Raw genomic sequence first — 19,535 nt, forward strand, 5'->3', positions numbered from 1 at the left:
TTTAGCCTCCTCAACAACAGCATTAACAGTCACATCCTTTTTTATTTCAGCATCAGCAACAGGAAGTGAGTCATACTTTACACCCAACTTAGGCCATTTGTTTTCAGAGTCGTACAGAAACTCAGGACCATCAATCCACTTGCTGTGCTCCAAGAAGTCCTCTGCTCTCATCCCTCTTGATGCTTCATCTGCTGGATTGTCTTTGGAATTCACATATCTCCACTGGTTAGCTAATGTAGCTTCTCTAATGATTGACACTCTGTTTGCAACAAAGGTATGAAACCTCTTTGCTTCACTACAAATGTATTTTAGGACAGTGGTGCTGTCTGTCCAAAAAACAGATGCCTCCAGAATTACATCTTCACAGAGAAGATGCAGTTCTCTATGAAGCAGTTGGTCCAGTCGTACAGCAAGGACGGCTGCAGTGAGCTCCAGTCGAGGGATGGTTGTCTGCTTGAGGGGAGCGACTCTGGCCTTTCCTAGGAGGAATGCCAGATGCACATGATGCTCATTTTGAAATCTTATATACGACACTGTACCATACCCCACTTGGCTGGCATCGGAGAAATGGTGGAGTTGTGCTGTAACAGGACAAAAATTTTTAGGTGTAATGCAGCGACTTACTTCAAACTTTGAGATCTTCTTCAGGTCATCCAGCCAGTCGGTCCATTGTTTGGAAAAATTATGGTGAACTGCATCATCCCAGCCCAAGTTTCTCCTGCAGAGCTCTTGTAAAAGCAATTTAGCAGTGATGATGAAGGGAGCAAGAAACCCCAAGGGATCGTACAGTGAACTCACCACTGACAGTATTCCTCTTCTTGTGCGAGACCGCTCTGGAAGGGAAGCTTTAAATTTAAAGGAGTTACTTTGAATGCACCACTGCAATCCAAGTGCACGTTCCATTGGAAGCTCCAAATCCATTTCTAACATTTCTTTTGCTTTGGTGTTGCCCGAAACCATTTGCAGAACGGCGGGACTGTTACTGAGCCACTTTGAGAGCTTAAATCCTCCTTTATTGCAAAGAGATGTCAAATCTTGAACAAACTTTATTGCTTCCTCTTCTGTAGGCAAAGATTTTAAGCAGTCATCCACATAAAAATTATGCTTGATTGTACTGACCACTTCAGCTGGAAACTGCTGAGCATTATCTTCTGCTGTTCTTCTTAATGCATAATTTGCACAGCTTGGGGAGGACACTGCTCCAAACAGATGTACTGTCATCCGATATTCCTGTGGAACTTGCGATGTGTCACCATTGGGCCACCAGAGGAAGCGAAGACAGTCTCTGTGTTTCTCTGGAACATGAACCTGGTGGAACATAGCTTAAATATCTGCCATAACTGCTATTGGCTCTTGTCTGAAACGCAGAAGAACTCCCACAACTGAGTTAGTCAGATCAGGTCCTTGTAGCAGCTGGCAGTTCAGTGAGGTTCCCTTGAATGTTGCGGCACAGTAAAAACAACTCTTAATTTGCCTTTTCGTGGGTGATAAACACCGTGGTGGGGTATGTACCACACCTTGCCCTCATTGCCCATTAATTGATCATCAGGTACAATTTCAGCATATCCATTACATAGCATGTCATTCATAAATGCAATGTAATCTTTCTTAAAGGTGCTGTTCATGTTAAACTTTCTTTTCAGGCTCAGAAGACGTTGTTCTGCAACACAACGATTAATAGGCAAGACGGAACTTTCAGATTTAAAAGGCAAATCAATACAATAGTGTCCATTTTTTAATTGTGCCGAATTATTCATGATATTCATGAACGTGATGTCTTCTCTAGACATTTCAATTTGCTCTTGGGATGTTTTTTCATTGAAATCATGATTGTATTGTTCAATCAACATTGTTTCCAGATGTTTAACAGAAATCTTGTTTACAGTGAAAGCATGATAGCCTGTTTTGTTCCTTTCACTCCGGAGTGGACCATTGATGACCCATCCAACTCGGGTCCAAACTGCATATGGGCCTTCCTCCTGACTGTTGATCAGCTCCCATGGCTCCATTACTTTAGGTGCGTCTGTGCCAATGAGCAGATCTACATCAGCATCTATGTCATGGAGCTTGATGCTTTGCAGGTATGGCCACTTGTCGATGTCCTCCTGTTGTGGAACATTTTGCTTTGAAACAGGCATTAGTTTCTGTGTCATGACATCTGGAAGGTCAATGAAATCATTTCTATCAAGTGCTGCCACTTGAAGTCCAGAGATGATGTTTGTACTCACAATGTCTTTATGTCCCATTGTTTGCAGTTGGATGCTTGTTCTTTTACCTTTCAGTTGCAGCTTCCAGGCCAAACTTTCAGTGCAGAATGTTCCTGTGCTTCCTGGGTCCAAAAATGCATACGTCTGCACAGTGATGTTGGTTTTTGGACTCCTGACTTGAACTGCAACAATAGAAAGGTTTGAGTTATCTTCATCACAGACCCTGACATGACCACAGGTCTGAGTCATTGTGGAGGTGGTACTTGGAGGATTCTGTAGATGTCTGGAGAAAACCTCTATACTCTCCTTGTCGATGTGCAGGACACTGAGATGCTGCTGGTGACAAACAGAACAGACCAAGCGACCTCTGCATTCACTGCTTATGTGACCCACCTTTAAGCAGCCAAAACACATTCCCTTTTCCTTAATAAAGTTCACTTTATCTTTATGTGACTTGTCTTTAAACTTAAAGCATTTGTCAATTGTATGATTACTTAGGAGACAATACAAACAGCGATAACCCTTTGAGGACTTGTTCTTATTTTCAGATGGATCTTCATTTTTTACTGCAAGAACATTTGTAGCAAAACTATTCCCCCTTTTCTTCTGTTTGGTAAAGCTGCTGTGGGTGTTTTTAGAGTTGAGCTGTTGAAGATCTATAATGTTACCAAACAGTGGATCAGATACAACTTGTCAGGTTTAAACACCTATTAAAGACAAGTTGAACAACACAGAAAAGACAAGAGAGTTAGATTCTTTTGTACTCGCGAGGAGAACGGACAGAGATGTGTTTACAGTTACAAATCTCCAACCGCTCTGAAACACATTTGTCCGCTCTTCTCTTTTTATTATTTTCAGAGTCCCTATCACAGAGAACACTGCAACTCTAAGGGGTGTGGTCAAAGCATTTTAGTTGCAGTGCAAATGACAATCACTAACTAAACACATGTTATCTTGCATTAGAACACAGAGTAAAAACAGAACAGGTCGTATATCTTCAAGGCGACGGTTCGTCAGCTATCTAACCGTTCAAAGGAAGAAGAAGTCCTGCTGAGCAATGAACCCCGTGAGCTCGGTTATCACTGCTTCTCTTCAGGGAGGCCCTCTTGTGAAGACGAAGATAAAGTAGATCAAAACATACAGAAACAGTCTTTATGTGCAGGGAAAAGAAAACAATCAAGGAACATCAAATATGAAACACTATTGTTATAAAGGAAACAACAAATATATGATAATATATATATTCCACCTAACATTCCCCCCAGTTTATCACATATTTGTTCCAATTCTCATATCCCTCCAAAGGCAGCCACTTCAAATGATTTTCAGCCGGGAGTTCATTTTTAGGAACGCAAACATGCTTACACTCCGGGATCGCATTCAGCCCGCAAGTTAGGGTCCGGATACAGGTTAAGAGAGTTGTCATCAGAGTATTCTTCGTCAGGCTCAGGATGTTTTGCTAACAAAGGATACATCTGTGCCTTCTGGTCGTCCATGGGAGAGATTGCTGTGGTAATGAGACGGGTAAACAAGGAACGCAGGCAAGGAATACAACAACATCCACACAAGGTTAAAATTGCAGCAAAGACTGCAATCGATACTAAGACAGAGGACACAAGGGTTCGGTACTCTCCCAAAAACATCCATCCATGCATCCCACATGGAAGTATTCACACCAGAGAGTTCTGTCATTTTGCCATTAAAGGTACGGAGACCCGCAATGGCCTTCGTCAGGCTCCCGTTAGCTGCTGTGTTTGGCAGAAATGTGCAGCACCTTCCTCCAAAGATAGCACACACCCCCCCTTTCTCAGCTAGCAGCATGTCAAGAGCTATGCGGCCTTGGAAAGCCATCAGTGAGGTAGCGGCCAGCTGCTCGTGTACCGCCTCGAAACCAGCCTGTGTCCAGTTGCCCAGTTTTTGCACGTTGTAATGGATGTAATTGATTCTGTCTACGTTTTTGTTTATCGTACACCACCAACAAATTTAAGATTCAAAACCAGCCGAAATTTGGTCGACTAATTTATATTCATCAGGTACACCGCGAGGGACGCCGATGACGGCGATGTACCTGGGATCATCATAATTTTTCCATGTTAGTTCGCGTTTCTCTAAATGATGCCACTGCTGTGGCAAAATGCTAGATAAGGTGTGAATTAGATCATTAGCGGACATAGGATAGACAGACACAGGTAACAATAAGGAAATTAATGCACAAAACCTTGTCACCTTTCGAGGTAATCTATCAAAAGTCTGTCGTCACCGCACCACCACCAACATCTGCACGAGAAACAGGGTTAAAGTCATTGTTTACATTGATTACAGCAGTACACATGGTGTCTGAAAGATTTCCCAATCTTTTCCCAGACCCTGTTATTTTTACACATGAGAAGTTACTCGGAGCTATCTTTAGAAAAAAAGGTTTCTTTTCATCTGCAGCTGTAAGGGGAAATATTGAATCATAAATCACACAGGTGCTATTAGGATTAGTCTTAGTCATTACTTCTAATAGACATTGTTTTGTAATGGTTGCTGGAGTCACACAAAGTAGAGGCCTTGGTTCCATACATACTACACAATACAACAGTCGGTCCCTGATGAAAACACACACAAAAAACAAAAAAAAAAACAACATATTTACTCGCAATTTCATCAAAAGTGCATCAAACCTAAACTATCAAAATGTTATTTAAGAAATTTAACGGAAAAGTGAAACTTCTAAGATTTAAAACAGTAAAAGTGCTTATTTCTGGCAGTTTTAATAATTCTTTACAGCTACTAAAGACCCAAACTTTAGCTTCTCAGAAAATTAAAACATTAAAGACCAAAGAAAAAGGATTTTGAATAGAAATGTACCACAGCAAAATAATCTGGCTCTTCATTGAGAGCTGTATGCAAGCATATTACAGAAAGGTGAGTGGAAGGTCTTAATTCTGTCAATTAGCCTTTAGCATGTTCTCTTGAACCAAAGGTCAGAACTTAAAGAGAACAACAAATCAGTATCAACAAAAAACCTCGTTGAGTATTTCTGTGATTAAATGTTAAACAACCCAACCCCTCTGACAACATAACAAGGCTGAATATGGCCATTTCATGAATACACACATAATTAGGTCCTTTACAATGCAATAAAATGTATCAAGTAAATAGGGATGGTGAGCGTTTCTCATACTACGTTACATATTGTGAGGTTGGTGTGCCTTCATTCCACGGCAGGACTTCACTTATCGCTACATATGCTTCATAAATAACCCTTAAAAATTCTTGTAATGAGTTTGTAGCCCTTCATACCTGCGAAACATCAAGAAATGAGAAAAACAAAAACAATATGCAACAAAACTACAGATGAATGCACAGATGGACTAAGTACATGATCACAACTCAAAAGGCAGAGGAAAGCACTTTAAACTTTAGTTTCAGCTTAGAAAAGAGCATACAAAAGTTTTGACTGTTTGTATACTTGATTGTTTCTGAGATAAGTTAGGAAACTTGTCTAAAAACACAAAGAAAACCTAAAAAAAACCCATTTCTAATAGTCATTTGTAAACATCCATAAAAATTCCTACTCCCATCCTACAAACAAGCTTTAGCTGAGCTGAACCAGGTGTTTATGTACAGATGTGGGAACATCTGCGATAGCTGGTAGGTGCAGCCTAAAATACCTTAAACAATAATCATTACATCAGGATGAGACAGAATGGGGAAAAAAACAAAACAAAACTAAACAATTATATAACAGAAACACTTCAAGTTGAAGCCCGAGGTGGAAAACAGGACTTATTCAAGATCTACAAACACACGCCACACTATCTAGTTTAGAAGAGAAATATGCTACTGGTCTCAATGTATTACCACGTTGTTGAACCAGTACAAAAGTCCTAAAATGACCTTTACAATCTACCATTTGAACAAAAGGTTTTTTTATAGTTTGGTAGAGCCAGTGCTGTGCTTGACACAAGGGCCTGTTTTATTCTGCAAAGGGCCTCTTCTGCTTCATCAGTCCAACTCAGCGGAGAGGACATTTTAAGATCTTTTTCATACCTCAATTTGCTTAAAGGAGTCACAAGTTCTGCATAATTGGGCACCCAAGTTCGACAATAGTTAGTTAGTCCTAAAAAGGACATCATCTGTTTTTTCGTTTGTAGTTTGGGTGCTTGGAGAATTGTTTTTTTTTTTTCTATCCACCATTATGGTTCGTCCCCCTGCACTCAAATCATGACCCAAATATTTTACTTGTTCTTTACATAGCTGGAGTTTATTTTTATTGACCTTATGACCTTCTTCAGCTAAATGTTTTAAAAGCGCTAAGGTGTCTTGCTTACAGGTTTCCATGTTTGGAGAGGCTAATAAAACATCATCTACATATAACAAAACTTGGCTCCCTCCTGGGGGTTGAAATGTTGACATACTGGCACTCATCACTTGAGAGTAGATTGTAGGTCTCACAGTAGCCCTGGGGCAGTCTGGTATATGTGTACCTGTTCCCTTCAAAAGTAAACCAAAATTGACTCTCCTTATCAACAGGTACTGAGAAAAAGGCATTGCTGATGTCTACAACTGTGAATACCTTTGCATCTGATCTAAGGGAATTCAACAATGTGTGTGGGTCAGGTACACATGGTGCACTCTGGATTACAGCATTGTTTACTGCTTGTAAATCCTGAACCATCCGCCATCCGACAGAAGGGGGCTGTTTTCTGACAGGAAAAATAGGAGTGTTGCACGGAGAATTGTCACAACGTACTACGACTCCTGCCTCAATAAGGTCTTCTATTACTGGTTTTATACCCTCCTGTGCATCTTTTTTTTTTAAGGGTACTGTTTCACCTTTGGCCTATATTCAGTTTTAGGTCGGACTTGCACTGGCAAGGCTCCCTTCACGAGGCCAACATCCGTGGGTCCCTTGGACCATAATTTATCAGGAATGTCCTTTAAGAGAACTTCCTCTTCTTCTGTAAGCAACAGATGTCAGTGTTGTCTAGAGTGCAAACGCTGCCCCTTTTGAACCCATGCTGTCCAAAAAAGTGCTTTTCTAGTTAACCCAGTAGACGCACTAGTTGCCACATTTGCGGAGGTTGCCACCCAATCAGTAGCAGCTTCTCCTTCCTCAATGACCCTGCCCAATTTATCCCACTGCTCACTCTTATGTTTAAACAGGGACACATGTGGAGGTGTCCATGTTCTGTTCAAAAATTTTAGATCCTCTGGGAGGCTCACTGCTGCCACCGAGGTGTGTTGTGTGTCAGTGTACAGATAGGTCACTGTTATCTTGGCTGGGGTGACCTTGTTGAGCCTGGCTTCATAGTTCTTATCAGGCCCCGGAGTTGTTTTAATCCAAAGACTGATGTGAAGACTCTCAGGAGATCTTTGATCCTGCGGGGCAGAGATGGCTTTACGCCCCTCCGCCAGAAGAGTCTGTGCAATGTTGTGTGGAGGCCTGTTAGGCACATCCAATGAATAGTGATAATATGGTTCCCCATATCCCTGGACGACAAAGAAATCTTCCTCTTTTATTTCTGATCCCTGCCTCTAAAATCTCCTCTTCCTCATCCCCATTGATAAAAAACTTGTTCCTCATTCTGGAGGAAAACCCCTGGAACCTTTTTCTTCTCTTTTACTACCTTCTCGGCATGAATAGCATGATTAATGTATTCATCTAAGGTTCCAGTCCCCAATCCTATGTAATGTTTTAGTTACTCATGATCTTATTGCGTCTTTTGACCCTGCATGTAATGCATTTTTTAACTGTTGTTTATATGGACCATTTTCGTCATCATTTTCCACCAGTCCACTGTGCATCTTAAATGTGTTCATCATTCTTGTCCTAAAATCATCAAAAGTTTCTTCCTCCTTCTGTTTGATTCTGCTCATCTCAGTGTAGTTTGCTCTGCGTTTATATTTTTGAATTGTTCTTGCTGACCCCTCTGCCCCTGCATTAGGATTTGCCACTTGTATCATTGGATACAGTTCAGATGTATTTGGCGGACTATCTTTCCCTACTGAAGGACAAAATGGGGGAGGGAGAGAAAGCGCGATGGAAGCAGTGGCCCCCTGCACCAAGCTCTCCCCTAATGTTCTAGACCATGCAAACTTTTCTCCTTTTGATCTAGTGATAGGTCTGTCACTATCGCTGTCCACATATTCAGGGGGCGATGGCAAAGCTGGGTATAAACTTCTACTCTGCCCTCCCGGTTTTACCCCCTCAGCGTTTTTTGTAGAAGCACCATCTAGTTCTCCACCCCCACCCGCTGCGTTATCTGCCTCCTTGACCCAGTTTCATTATCCTCGTTGCTGTAGTACATCACATTCCTTTCTTTATTCTGTTCTGCACTCCTTTTTTTAGATTTATTCTGTCCTTTTTCTCTTTTTAGCGCTAATTCTAACCAAAAATCCACATCGTCATACCCCTGTTCGCGCATTTTCTTTGGATTTGACTTTGTTTTTTGTTTGATGTTATCCTGCAGTAAAGTTAGTTTTTGTGAGTTAAGACGGCCGTCAAAGTTATAGTTTGTTATCCAATTATCCAAATGTTTTATTTTACCAGGATCCTGGGTTTCGACATATTTCCAGTCATTTGATGTTAAACCAGGGGTGGGCAATCCTGGTCCTCGAGGGCCGGTGTCCTGCAAATCTTAGAAATCTCCCTGGTCCAACACACTTGAATCCAATAACTGAATCACCTCCTAAGTGCAGTCAAGTTCTCCAGAGTCCTGCTAATGACCTCATTATTTGACTCAGGTGTGTTGAAGTAGAGATGCATCTAAAAGTTGCAGGAGACCGGCCCTCGAGGCCTGGAGTTGCCCACCCCTGTGTTAAACTGTCTGTCGGCTTATTTTTACTTATCCCTTTCCCCATTTTTATGAAAAATTTGGCCCAGTTTGTCGACGCCTAGGGAGTCCTAAAAACTGGGGCTCTGTTCAGTAGGCCAGCAATTGAAATAACCTGTTGAGGTAACCCACGCTTCAACTCTTCCGAGTGGGGGTTCTTACCTCTGCATCCTCAAGAGGTTTGCTGGTTACAGTCCTACTGTTTTATATGAGGTAAAATACCAAGTGGTATTTCTACCTCCAATCACTCGCACAGTCACACACTTTTTTTTTTTTTATTTTGTCGCGGAATTTAAGCGCCTGTTCTCGCAGGACTCCGCCGTCCTTTTTTTTCAACGGGTATTCGTCGGGCCCCGTCTCCCTGAACAGGAAGGCACCAGGCTCCATCCACCTAACCACGGAATTTTGCGCGAGGACTCCGCCGTCCTCCACGGATTTCGTGCTCTATTTGTTACCTGTTAGAGTCTAGAATTGACAGGGTTTTCTGTGCGCGCAATGACCCTCAGTCACTCGCCACTTTTTAAACAAGAATCACTCACCCCCGTTGTCTTTCCCTGGAGCACCGTCAACCGTGAGATCCCAGCAGGCAGGTCGAGCTCCAGTCCTTGAACAGGATCTGATAAGCCTCCACTAGGAAACTTGCCGTGCGCACGGACTGCACTGGGGTCGACCAGACCTGCCGGAATCCTTCTGGTGTATTGGCGACCGGCAATCGAAGGACCAAGTAAATGTCAGGTTTAAACACCTATTAAAGACAAGTTGAACAACACAGAAAAGACAAGAGAGTTAGATTCTTTTGTACTCGCGAGGAGAACGGACAGAGATGTGTTTACAGTTACAAATCTCCAACCGCTCTGAAACACATTTGTCCGCTCTTCTCTTTTTATTATTTTCAGAGTCCCTATCACAGAGAACACTGCAACTCTAAGGGGTGTGGTCAAAGCATTTTAGTTGCAGTGCAAATGACAATCACTAACTAAACACATGTTATCTTGCATTAGAACACAGAGTAAAAACAGAACAGGTCGTATATCTTCAAGGCGACGGTTCGTCAGCTATCTAACCGTTCAAAGGAAGAAGAAGTCCTGCTGAGCAATGAACCCCGTGAGCTCGGTTATCACTGCTTCTCTTCAGGGAGGCCCTCTTGTGAAGACGAAGATAAAGTAGATCAAAACATACAGAAACAGTCTTTATGTTTAGGGAAAAGAAAACAATCAAGGAACATCAAATATGAAACACTATTGTTATAAAGGAAACAACAAATATATGATAATATATATATTTCACCTAACACAACTTTAACTTGTTTTTCAATAAAAACAACCAAATCAATGAATAATGCCCTCTGACCCCTGTGTTCCTGCAGGTCACAGGCTACATTTCTCCAGCTCTCTCTCATTTTATAGGGAAGCTTTAGGATTATGCTCCTCATATTTGATGGCAAGTCCAATTCTTTCAAATGAGTAACATATTCTGTTAAATTTGAGCATCCCTTAAGAAACAGAGAAAATGCTTGCAGTGATTTAATGTCCTCATTTTTAATAGCTGGCCAGTTGTTAATTTTGTCCATGTAGGCCTGCGCAATTTTATATTCGTTTCCAAAATGTTCAGAAAGAAGACTTTTAGCTCTAGGATAGCCCAGTTCTGACGGCAAATGCTGGCAACTATGCACAAGGTCTCTAGGCTGCCCCCTAGTGTATTGTTCTAAAAAGTGCAAACAGTCACTCAAATTAGACGTTTTGGCCTCCACGCTGTTCTCAAACGCTCTTATAAATGACCCATATTGAAGAGGATCACCATCGAAAACAGGGATGTTTCTTGGTGGCAAGACAGAGTTTTGGTTTTGCTGAACCAACATGGCAGTGATGTCATTTTCAGTGTTGTATAGTAACGAAGTAAAAATACTTCACTACTTTACTTAAGTATATTTTGGAGTACTTCATACTTTCCTGGAGTATGAAAATTTTTGATGACTTTCACTTTTACTTCACTATATTTCCGAACTTAATTGCGTACTTTTACTCCGATACATTTTCAATGTGTGGTTTAGTTACTCGTTACAAAAAAGCGAGAGAGAGAAACAAAGTGTTTTGATCCCACCTACTGATTAGCAAGTAGCAAGCAGGCTACCGAACAAAGTCCGTAGCCTGCTTGCCTGGGCTTGTTCATCACCACCAATAGGATACACCTTCTTCTTCTTCTTTTCTATTATGGCGGATCACAAGCAACTTTAAGGTGCATACCGCCACCTACTGTACATGAGTGTGTAGAAGCATTACTTCACATCTATTAAATTCTATTTTTTAATTTTGTATTCTTAAGATAAATAAACAATGCTTTCCTTAATTTGTGAATATCTGTTATGTTTCCTTCATTTCCTAATATACCTTTAAGATTCCATTCATGCCCCATATTACTAACTATTCTCTTTAATTCTTCCCTTTCGAGTTCATTTGACTTACAGTTCATCAATATGTGTTCTACATTTTCTTTCTCTCCACATCTCTCACAGTTATCATTATTTTTCCTCCCTATTGTATAAAATATGTCATTTAAGTAGGTATGACCTACTCTTAATCTACTAATTATTATTTCTTCTCTTCTGTTTCTTTCATTAATGCTTCGAATTTGAACTGACTTTTGTACTTCATATAATCTTCTTCCTTTCTTATCTTCATTCCACATTTTTTGCCATTTCTTGATTTCTTTACTTTTAATTAGGATACACCTGTTTCGCTTCTCCCATTAAACACAAAGCAAGTCTCGCAATCAGTAGCAGTCACATGGAAATTCTATCTTACAAAAACTCCCCGTCCAACGTGAAGAAACACATCGAGGTAACGTCTTATGAAATGGTTATAATCCTCCTGTTTCAGTAACTATAGCTTGGTCACTAGACACTACTGTATTGTGAAACGTTGACCATAAATGAACTTTGTTTGGCATTGTTTCAGTTCCATATGTGGTGTATTTAGCTTAGGCCTAATGTTGACTGTAGCAGGCTACCTAGACTCCTCTGTTCAAGGGGGACAGAAGCCATAGCGATAGCAATTTAGACTCAATTTAACGAATATAGGAAAAGCATGCAAGTTCAAAACCAGGTTTACAGATGCCAATAAGCTGCATTTCCCTCCCAATTCTTTTTTTCTTTTGCATAATGACCAGTTGTGTGCACCACCTACTGACTGTAGCATTGACTGATTCACTGATTTGTGAAGTAGAGTAATCGTAACAGATCTTTTTCTTCATGTTGGCCGCATTTTCTGTACTATTTATTTTTCTCATTTTCAGCACTGACCTTACTTGAAGGGAAAACTTAAGGCTTACAAAAACTTAGTATTTTCTGTCCTGGAGGGTTTACTAAGAAGCTGGTTCAGTTGTAAAGCAGGTTAAGTTAACCTTGTGCTATAGGTAAAGCACCTAATTTTCTTAACTAAATGATGCCTGCAGGTATATCTATTAGCAGGTTTAATTTTGCCTGCACTTGGTTGGGTACATTATTTTAAGTGTATTTGACAAGTTTACCAAAATATAAAAAATGTCATTCAAACTGCATTTGCTTTGTTTTACTTTTTACTTGTACTTTTCATTACATTACTTGAGTCCATCCATTTTTACAGTAATTTCCATACTTAAGTACAAGACGTTTCAGATACTTTAAGACTTTAACTCAAGTAACATTTCAGTCAGTGACTTCGACTTTTACCAAAGTCATATTTTGGAGAGATACTTTTACTTTTACTTGACTCTGAGATTTCAGTACTTTATACAACACTGGTCATTTTGCCGCTGCATGATGTCAATAATACTGACTTGCTGATCTAGTTGAATAGTTAATTCATCACAGACACTTTGTGGCTTATCAACACTTTGAATTGGTGGCTTTTGTTTCAGCCTAACAACTGGTTGCTCAGCGATGGCAGAAGCCATTTTAAAATCGTCCATATTTCTCTCTGGAACCAATACTTTGGCACAAGGATCAAGCGCTAAGTTGGAATTGCGCTTTTCAATATACGAATTCATGCCATCGGAACATTTTGAGCCACACTGTGAATTTATTTCCAACACACGAAGTTTCGCGTTAGCAGCCGCTAACTCAGTCTCAAGTTCTAGTTGCTTTTTTTCTTGTTTTAGCTTTTCCTCCAGCGCGTCCAACTGATGTTTCTTTTTGAGTCCTGCAGCGTGCTCCAGCAGCGCCGCTCTCTCGGCCTCCGCCTTAATGCGAGCCGAAGATGTAGAGGAGACACGGGACACCTGAGAGCCTGACTTAGACTTTACAGAGCGCACATTGGAAGCGCTGTCTTCAGGATTAATTGCGTTATCAACATCATTCTTGTCTTGATCGTAATCATCTGCACTGGGCTGCACAAAGGGCTTCTCCCGTTCACATAACCAGCCCCTGACAAGCTCAGTAAACTCGTGGTAAGAACTCATTTTATTCTGGAAATGTTCGTTTTGTTTCATGAGTTCATCAGAGGGGAGTGGCAAACTTGTTAAGTTTTTATGAGACGCCTCTGCATCCTGAGAACATTGAATAAATGTAGCAAGAAGAGAATTCACTGAGTCAGCTTTATCATTTGACTCCATCAAAATATTTAAATCGTCCATTATTCGTCTTGCTTGCTTCAATTTAGCAATTCTTTTATCTTGGCACATTTTTATATAAGACATCAAGCCTTTCTCAGTCATTTTAATACTTCGTTTAGATGAAATCTCCAAATCACTCTTGGTTGACTGTGCTTTCAATACATCAGACATTTTAGCCAAATACTTTGAACTGCTTGTAGTTTTGTCTATAACTTTCCTTTTTCTTTTAAAGTCACTGGCTGTGCGTAAAGGTGCAGCGCTTTAACTCAGTCTTTCATTCATCATGTTGACAAACTTGTACGGTAACGTTGATCGCTATCATCAAACTCCTGTCGTTTGGCCGTTTTCCTTTACAGTATTAGTAATCATTGTACATACCGCTGTCACTGAAGAAAGACGTGAGCGTTTAGAGCTTGGAGGTGAAGCACCTTCATGGCTTGTGGGCGTGGCCGCTTCCTCCCGCTTTCGGCGTCCAGAGAACAAAGGAAGTGGTTCCTCCAAACTTCACGGAGCCATCCGCCCATCCGCAAACTTGAGACTGTTGATTAAACTCCAGGATCGTCTTTCTTACTTGCTGTCGTATCAAAAATGCCAAGGTCTGGTTTTTTACTTGAAGTGTATTGACTATTTGTCCCCTAAAACGTAATTCCAAAATCGAAAAATTCAAATCTCAAAAGTGATCAAAGCAAAATGAAATAAACTCAAACAGTCAATACTGGGCATCATGGGTTCTGGTTTACGCAGTCCAAACAAAAGGTCAAACAGTCAAAATGCAGCTCTTTGTTTACTTTATTCAGTTTTTTGGCTAAAAACAAGTTACAGGCTTTGGATAAACCTACCCTAACTCCTGCACCTGTTCTCACTGATAAAACTGACTGACTGATGACAGACAGGTAAAAACCATAAGACCACCCATCTGCCTCAAGACTCATCTAAACTCTACGTATTTATACTGTGAAACACACCCACTTCCCAAACTGAAATCAATTAACTAATTAAGTGAATTACTAACCAAAAACTTATTTAGAACAAAATAAACATTCTAATTATAAATCAACTACAAAACAAAAAAATAAACTAAATAATCTACATTCTAAACTTTAACTGAAAATAATGGAGAAATAGCTCCTACAGCTTGGTCATCTGGTTTAATTTTAAATCCTTAACACAAACCTGTTCAAAATAAAGAAATTTGTTCAAACTCTTCCATGGGCTGCCACCTTATCGTGGTGGAGGGGTTTGAGTGCTGTAAAGGAAGAATTATTTATTAAAACTTTGAACAAAACGTTTGGCTCGTATCTTCCTTTAACAGCCGGATCCTCTCGGCAAGCAGCGGGCACAGCTGTAAAACAACCCACAACAAGGCGTGTTGACATCACAGATCACAGAGTTTAATTCATACAAAGCAACGCATGAATCAGTTAACAAAGCTGCAGAGGTACAGAGATATGCATTTTATCACAAAATAACAGACACACAAGGGAGACAGACACACACAAACACAGAGACAGACAAAGGCGCCCACGTGGAGAAAAATGGAAAAAACTCTCTCTCTTTTCCTCCTTACCTTTCCATCTTATACCAAAGAGGTGTTTCCGTATTTTAATTTATGCAACGAAGGCGTTCCTCCTGTTGACCAACCGAGAGCCACCTTGGAAAAACGTAAACCTTCCCCTAAGTTTTAATGACAAAACTCAAGAGTCATTTTAGTTGTTAAAGTTATAAGTTAATTTCACAAAACCTATTTTACTCCTTTGGACTCAGCATCTCCCAAGATTTGAATCTTTGCCTTATCACGAACAATATTTAAAAGGTGTATCAGAAATTAAACATAAATGTTTCCAAGATTCGAAGTCTGTGATCAACTCCAGATGCAGCTCAGAGCCCCTGGGAAACCCCCAACCTCCGACCTCTAGGCAGGGGAAGATATTATTTATGGCCTACTAATTTAACGCCTTTCAAGAGAATAGTGTTTTGTGGCTGCTCTAAGTTACAGCCCTGCCAGGAGAATGTTTATCTCTGCTTAACATTTGTCCAAATAGGAATGTTTATCTTTTATACGCACATGGCATGAGATTAGCCATATTAAACATTCAACAATATCCATATTTCCTTAACAGTGCCCCAATGATCCTAGGAGCTATGCTGTCTGGGGCTTCATGCCCCTGGTAGGGTCACCCAAGGCAGACAGGTCCTAGGTGAGGGACCAGACAAAGTGCAGCCCGAAGACCCCAATGATGAAGGAAAACCTTGGACTTGGTGTTCCCTCGCCCGGACGCGGGTCACCGGGGCCCCACTCTGGAGCCAGGCCTGGAGGGGGGGCACGATGGCGAGCGTCTGGTGGCCGGGCTTTTACCCATGGAGCCCGGCCGGGCTCAGCCCGAAGAGGAAACATGGGCCCCCCCTCCCGTGGGCCCACCACCCGTGGGAGGGGCCAAAGGGGTCGGGTGCACTGTGTGATGGGTGGCGGCCAAGGGAGGGGACCCTGGCGGTCCGATCCTCGGTTGCAGAAACTGGCTCTTGGGACGTGGAATGTCACCTCTCTGGTGGGGAAGGAGCCGGAGCTAGTGCGTGAGGTCGAGAGGTTCCGGCTAGAAATAGTCGGTCTCACCTCGACGCATGGCTCTGGTTCTGGAACCAGTCTCCTTGAGAGGGGCTGGACATACTTCCACTCTGGAGTTGCCCAGGGAGAGAGACGTCGGGCAGGAGTGGGCATACTTGTTGCTCCCCATCTCGGCGCCTGTACGTTGGGGTTTACCCCAGTGAACGAGAGGGTAGCATCCCTCCGCCTACGGGTGGGGGGACGGGTTCTGACTGTCGTTTGTGCTTACGGGCCGAACGACAGTTCAGATTACCCACCCTTTTTGGAGTCCTTAGAGGGGGTACTGGAGAGTGCTCCTCCTGGGGACTCCCTTGTTCTGCTGGGAGACTTCAACGCTCACGTGGGCAACGACAGTGAGACCTGGAGGGGCATGGTTGGGAGGACCGGCCCGCCCGACCTGAACTCGAGCGGTGTTCTGTTGCTGGACTTCTGTGCTCGCCATGGATTGTCCATAACGAACACCATGTTCAAGCATAAGGGTGTCCATATGTGCACTTGGCACCAGGACACCCTAGGCCGCAGTTCGATGATCGACTTTGTCATCGTTTCATCGGATCTGCGGCCGTATGTCTTGGACACTCGGGTGAAGAGAGGTGCGGAGCTGTCCACTGACCACTACCTGGTGGTGAGTTGGCTCCAGTGGTGGGGGCGAAAGCCGGTCAGACCTGGCAGGCCCAAACGTGTTGTGAGGGTCTGCTGGGAACGTCTGGCGGAATCCCCTGTGAGACGGAGCTTTAACTCCCATCTCCGGCAAAACTTCGAACACGTCCCGGGGGAGGTGGGGGACATGGAGTCTGAGTGGACCGTGTTCCGTGCCTCCATTGTCGAGGCGGCCGATCGGAGCTGTGGCCGCAAGGTTGTCGGTGCCTGTCGCGGCGGCAACCCTCGAACCCGTTGGTGGACACCTTCGGTGAGGGATGCCGTCAGGCTGAAGAAGGAGTCCTATCGGGCCTTTTTGGCCTGTGGGACTCCGGAAGCAGCTGATGGGTACCGGCGGGCGAAGCGGCATGCGGCTCGGGCGGTTGCTGAGGCAAAAACTCGGGCGTGGGAGGAGTTTGGAGAGGCCATGGAGAAAGACTTCCGCACGGCTTCGAGGCGATTCTGGTCCACCATATGGCGTCTCAGGGGGGGAAGCGGTGCAGCACCAACACTGTTTATAGTGGGGATGGTGTGCTGCTGACCTCTACTCGGGACGTTGTGGGCCGGTGGGCAGAGTACTTCGAAGACCTCCTCAATCCCACCAACATGCCTTCCACTGAGGAAGCGGAGCCTGGGGACTCTGGGTTGGGCTCTCCAATCTCTGGGGGCGAGGTCGCCGAGCTGGTTAAAAAGCTCCTCGGTGGCAAGGCCCCGGGGGTGGATGAGATCCGCCCGGAGTTCCTTAAGGCTCTGGATGTTGTAGGGTTGTGTTGGTTGACGCGACTCTGCAATATCGCATGGACATCGGGGGCAGTTCCCCTGGATTGGCAGACTGGGGTGGTGGTCCCCCTGTTCAAAAAGGGGGACCGGAGGGTGTGCTCCAATTATAGAGGGGTCACACTCTTAAGCCTCCCTGGCAAGGTCTATTCAGGGGTCCTGGAGAGGAGGGTCCGTCGGATAGTCGAACCTCGGATTCAGGAAGAGCAGTGTGGTTTTCGTCCTGGTCGTGGAACACTGGACCAGCTCTACACCCTCAGCAGGGTCCTGGAGGGTGCATGGGAGTTCGCCCAACCAGTCTACATGTGTTTTGTGGACTTGGAGAAGGCGTTCGACCGTGTCCCTCGGGGAGCCCTGTGGGGGGTTCTCCGGGAGTATGGGGTACCGGGCCCTTTGATACGGGCTGTCAGGTCCCTGTATGACCGGTGTCAGAGTCTGGTCCGCATTGCCGGCAGTAAGTCGGGCTCGTTTCCGGTGAGAGTTGGACTCCGCCAGGGTGGGTGTCCTGCCCCAAGTGGAGGAGTTTAAGTATCTCGGGATCTTGTTCACGAATGGGGGAAGAAGGGAGCGGGAGATCGACAGGCGGATTGGCGCAGTGTCTGCTGTCAAGCGGGCGCTGTACCGGTCCGTCGTGGCGAAGAGAGAGCTGAGCCAAAAAGCGAAGCTCTCGATTTACCGGTCAATCTACGTTCCCACCCTCATCTATGGTCATGAGCTTTGGGTCATGACCGAAAGAACGGATACAAGCGGCCGAAATGGGTTTTCTCCGTAGGGTGGCTGGGCTCTCCCTTAGAGATAGGGTGAGAAGCTCAGTCATCCGGGAGGGACTCAGAGTAGAGCCGCTGCTCCTTCACATCGAGAGGAGCCAGTTGAGGTGGCTTGGGCATCTGGTCAGGATGCCTCCTGGACGCCTCCCTGGTGAGGTGTTCCGGGCACGTCTCACCGGGAGGAGGCCCCGGGGAAGACCCAGGACACGCTGGAGGGACTATGTCTCTCGGCTGGCCTGGGAACGCCTCGGGATTCCCCCGGAGGAGCTAGAAGAAGTGGCTGGGGAGAGGGAAGTCTGGGCCTCCCTTCTGAAGCTGCTACCCCCGCGACCCGACCTCGGATAAGCGGAAGAAGATGGATGGATGGATGGATGGATGTTCAAAATAAGAGTGTTGAATATACCTTCTACACATGCCGTAAGATTAACTGTATTAAGCACTAAAAATAATCATTCTTCCTCAACAACATCCAACAGGTAGTGAGCGTGGTATGGATATGGAAACAGAGTAGAACATGTAATAATTCATTGTGAAGTAGAGAGAAGCTAAAACAAGAAATTAGGAAATATGATATAGAGACATTAAAACTTAATAAGATATTAATTAAACATAAAATAAATAAAGCAGTTATTAAATTTTTGAAGGTAACAGGATTATATATAAGAATTTAGATTGGGGGAGATACTCTGGTCCACACTCCAGCATAGTAGATGGCGATAAGACATCCTAACATTAGATGTCACCCGCCAGTAAAAATCAGAAAGAAGAAGAAAGGAAGAAACAAAAATGGCGGCAGCGTAAGTCACTCTGTGCAGTGCTCTCAGTGCTAGCACTCTTATTTTGCGATTTTCCTGAGTGTACGAGCGCTCAGTTGAGTACTTTTCTACTTTATAAGTTTACCTTACTCTTGGGAAGATGCCTAAAACAGCCCAAAAAAGAACTAGTGACCACAACAAGTTGGAAAAAACCTGCACTGGCGTTGATGAAAAAGACCACACTATGTCGGTCCGGCTCTCCAACCGGAGATTGGCGAAGAGGATTTCCCGCCGCTCCCGGTGACTCCAAGTAAGCCTCCTGTTGCCAAGAAGCCTTTTCCAAATATGCTACTGTAGCAGCATAAATGGTACGCTGC

The 19,535-nt window shown here is 43.5% G+C and overlaps 1 protein-coding gene across 7 annotated transcripts; it reads right to left on the reverse strand.

Annotated features, from left to right (window-relative positions):
• Window positions 1-22: 22 nt before the first annotated feature.
• On the reverse strand, window positions 23-10,900 carry LOC114135593 (uncharacterized). Of its 7 annotated transcripts, XR_003593621.1 has the most exons (4): window positions 10,328-10,900; window positions 799-2,896; window positions 625-728; window positions 23-479 (listed from the first exon to the last, which is right to left on the reverse strand). XR_003593621.1 is itself a non-coding variant. In XM_028003002.1 (3 exons), exons 1-3 carry the CDS (start codon window positions 10,887-10,889, stop codon window positions 1,422-1,424), a joined length of 1,956 nt encoding a protein of 651 aa, XP_027858803.1. In that variant the 5' UTR covers window positions 10,890-10,900; the 3' UTR covers window positions 1,391-1,421. The 7 variants fall into 7 exon arrangements, 5 of the variants coding, with proteins under 5 accessions (XP_027858802.1, XP_027858803.1, XP_027858805.1 ...); XR_003593620.1 differs by having other exon boundaries at window positions 23-728; XM_028003002.1 differs by lacking the exons at window positions 23-479; window positions 625-728 and having other exon boundaries at window positions 1,391-2,389; window positions 2,471-2,896.
• Between the last annotated feature and the right edge of the window lie 8,635 nt (window positions 10,901-19,535).

The sequence above is a fragment of the Xiphophorus couchianus genome, chromosome 20 (genome assembly GCF_001444195.1).
Source record: "Xiphophorus couchianus chromosome 20, X_couchianus-1.0, whole genome shotgun sequence".
NCBI classification, from domain to species: Eukaryota; Metazoa; Chordata; class Actinopteri; order Cyprinodontiformes; family Poeciliidae; genus Xiphophorus; species Xiphophorus couchianus.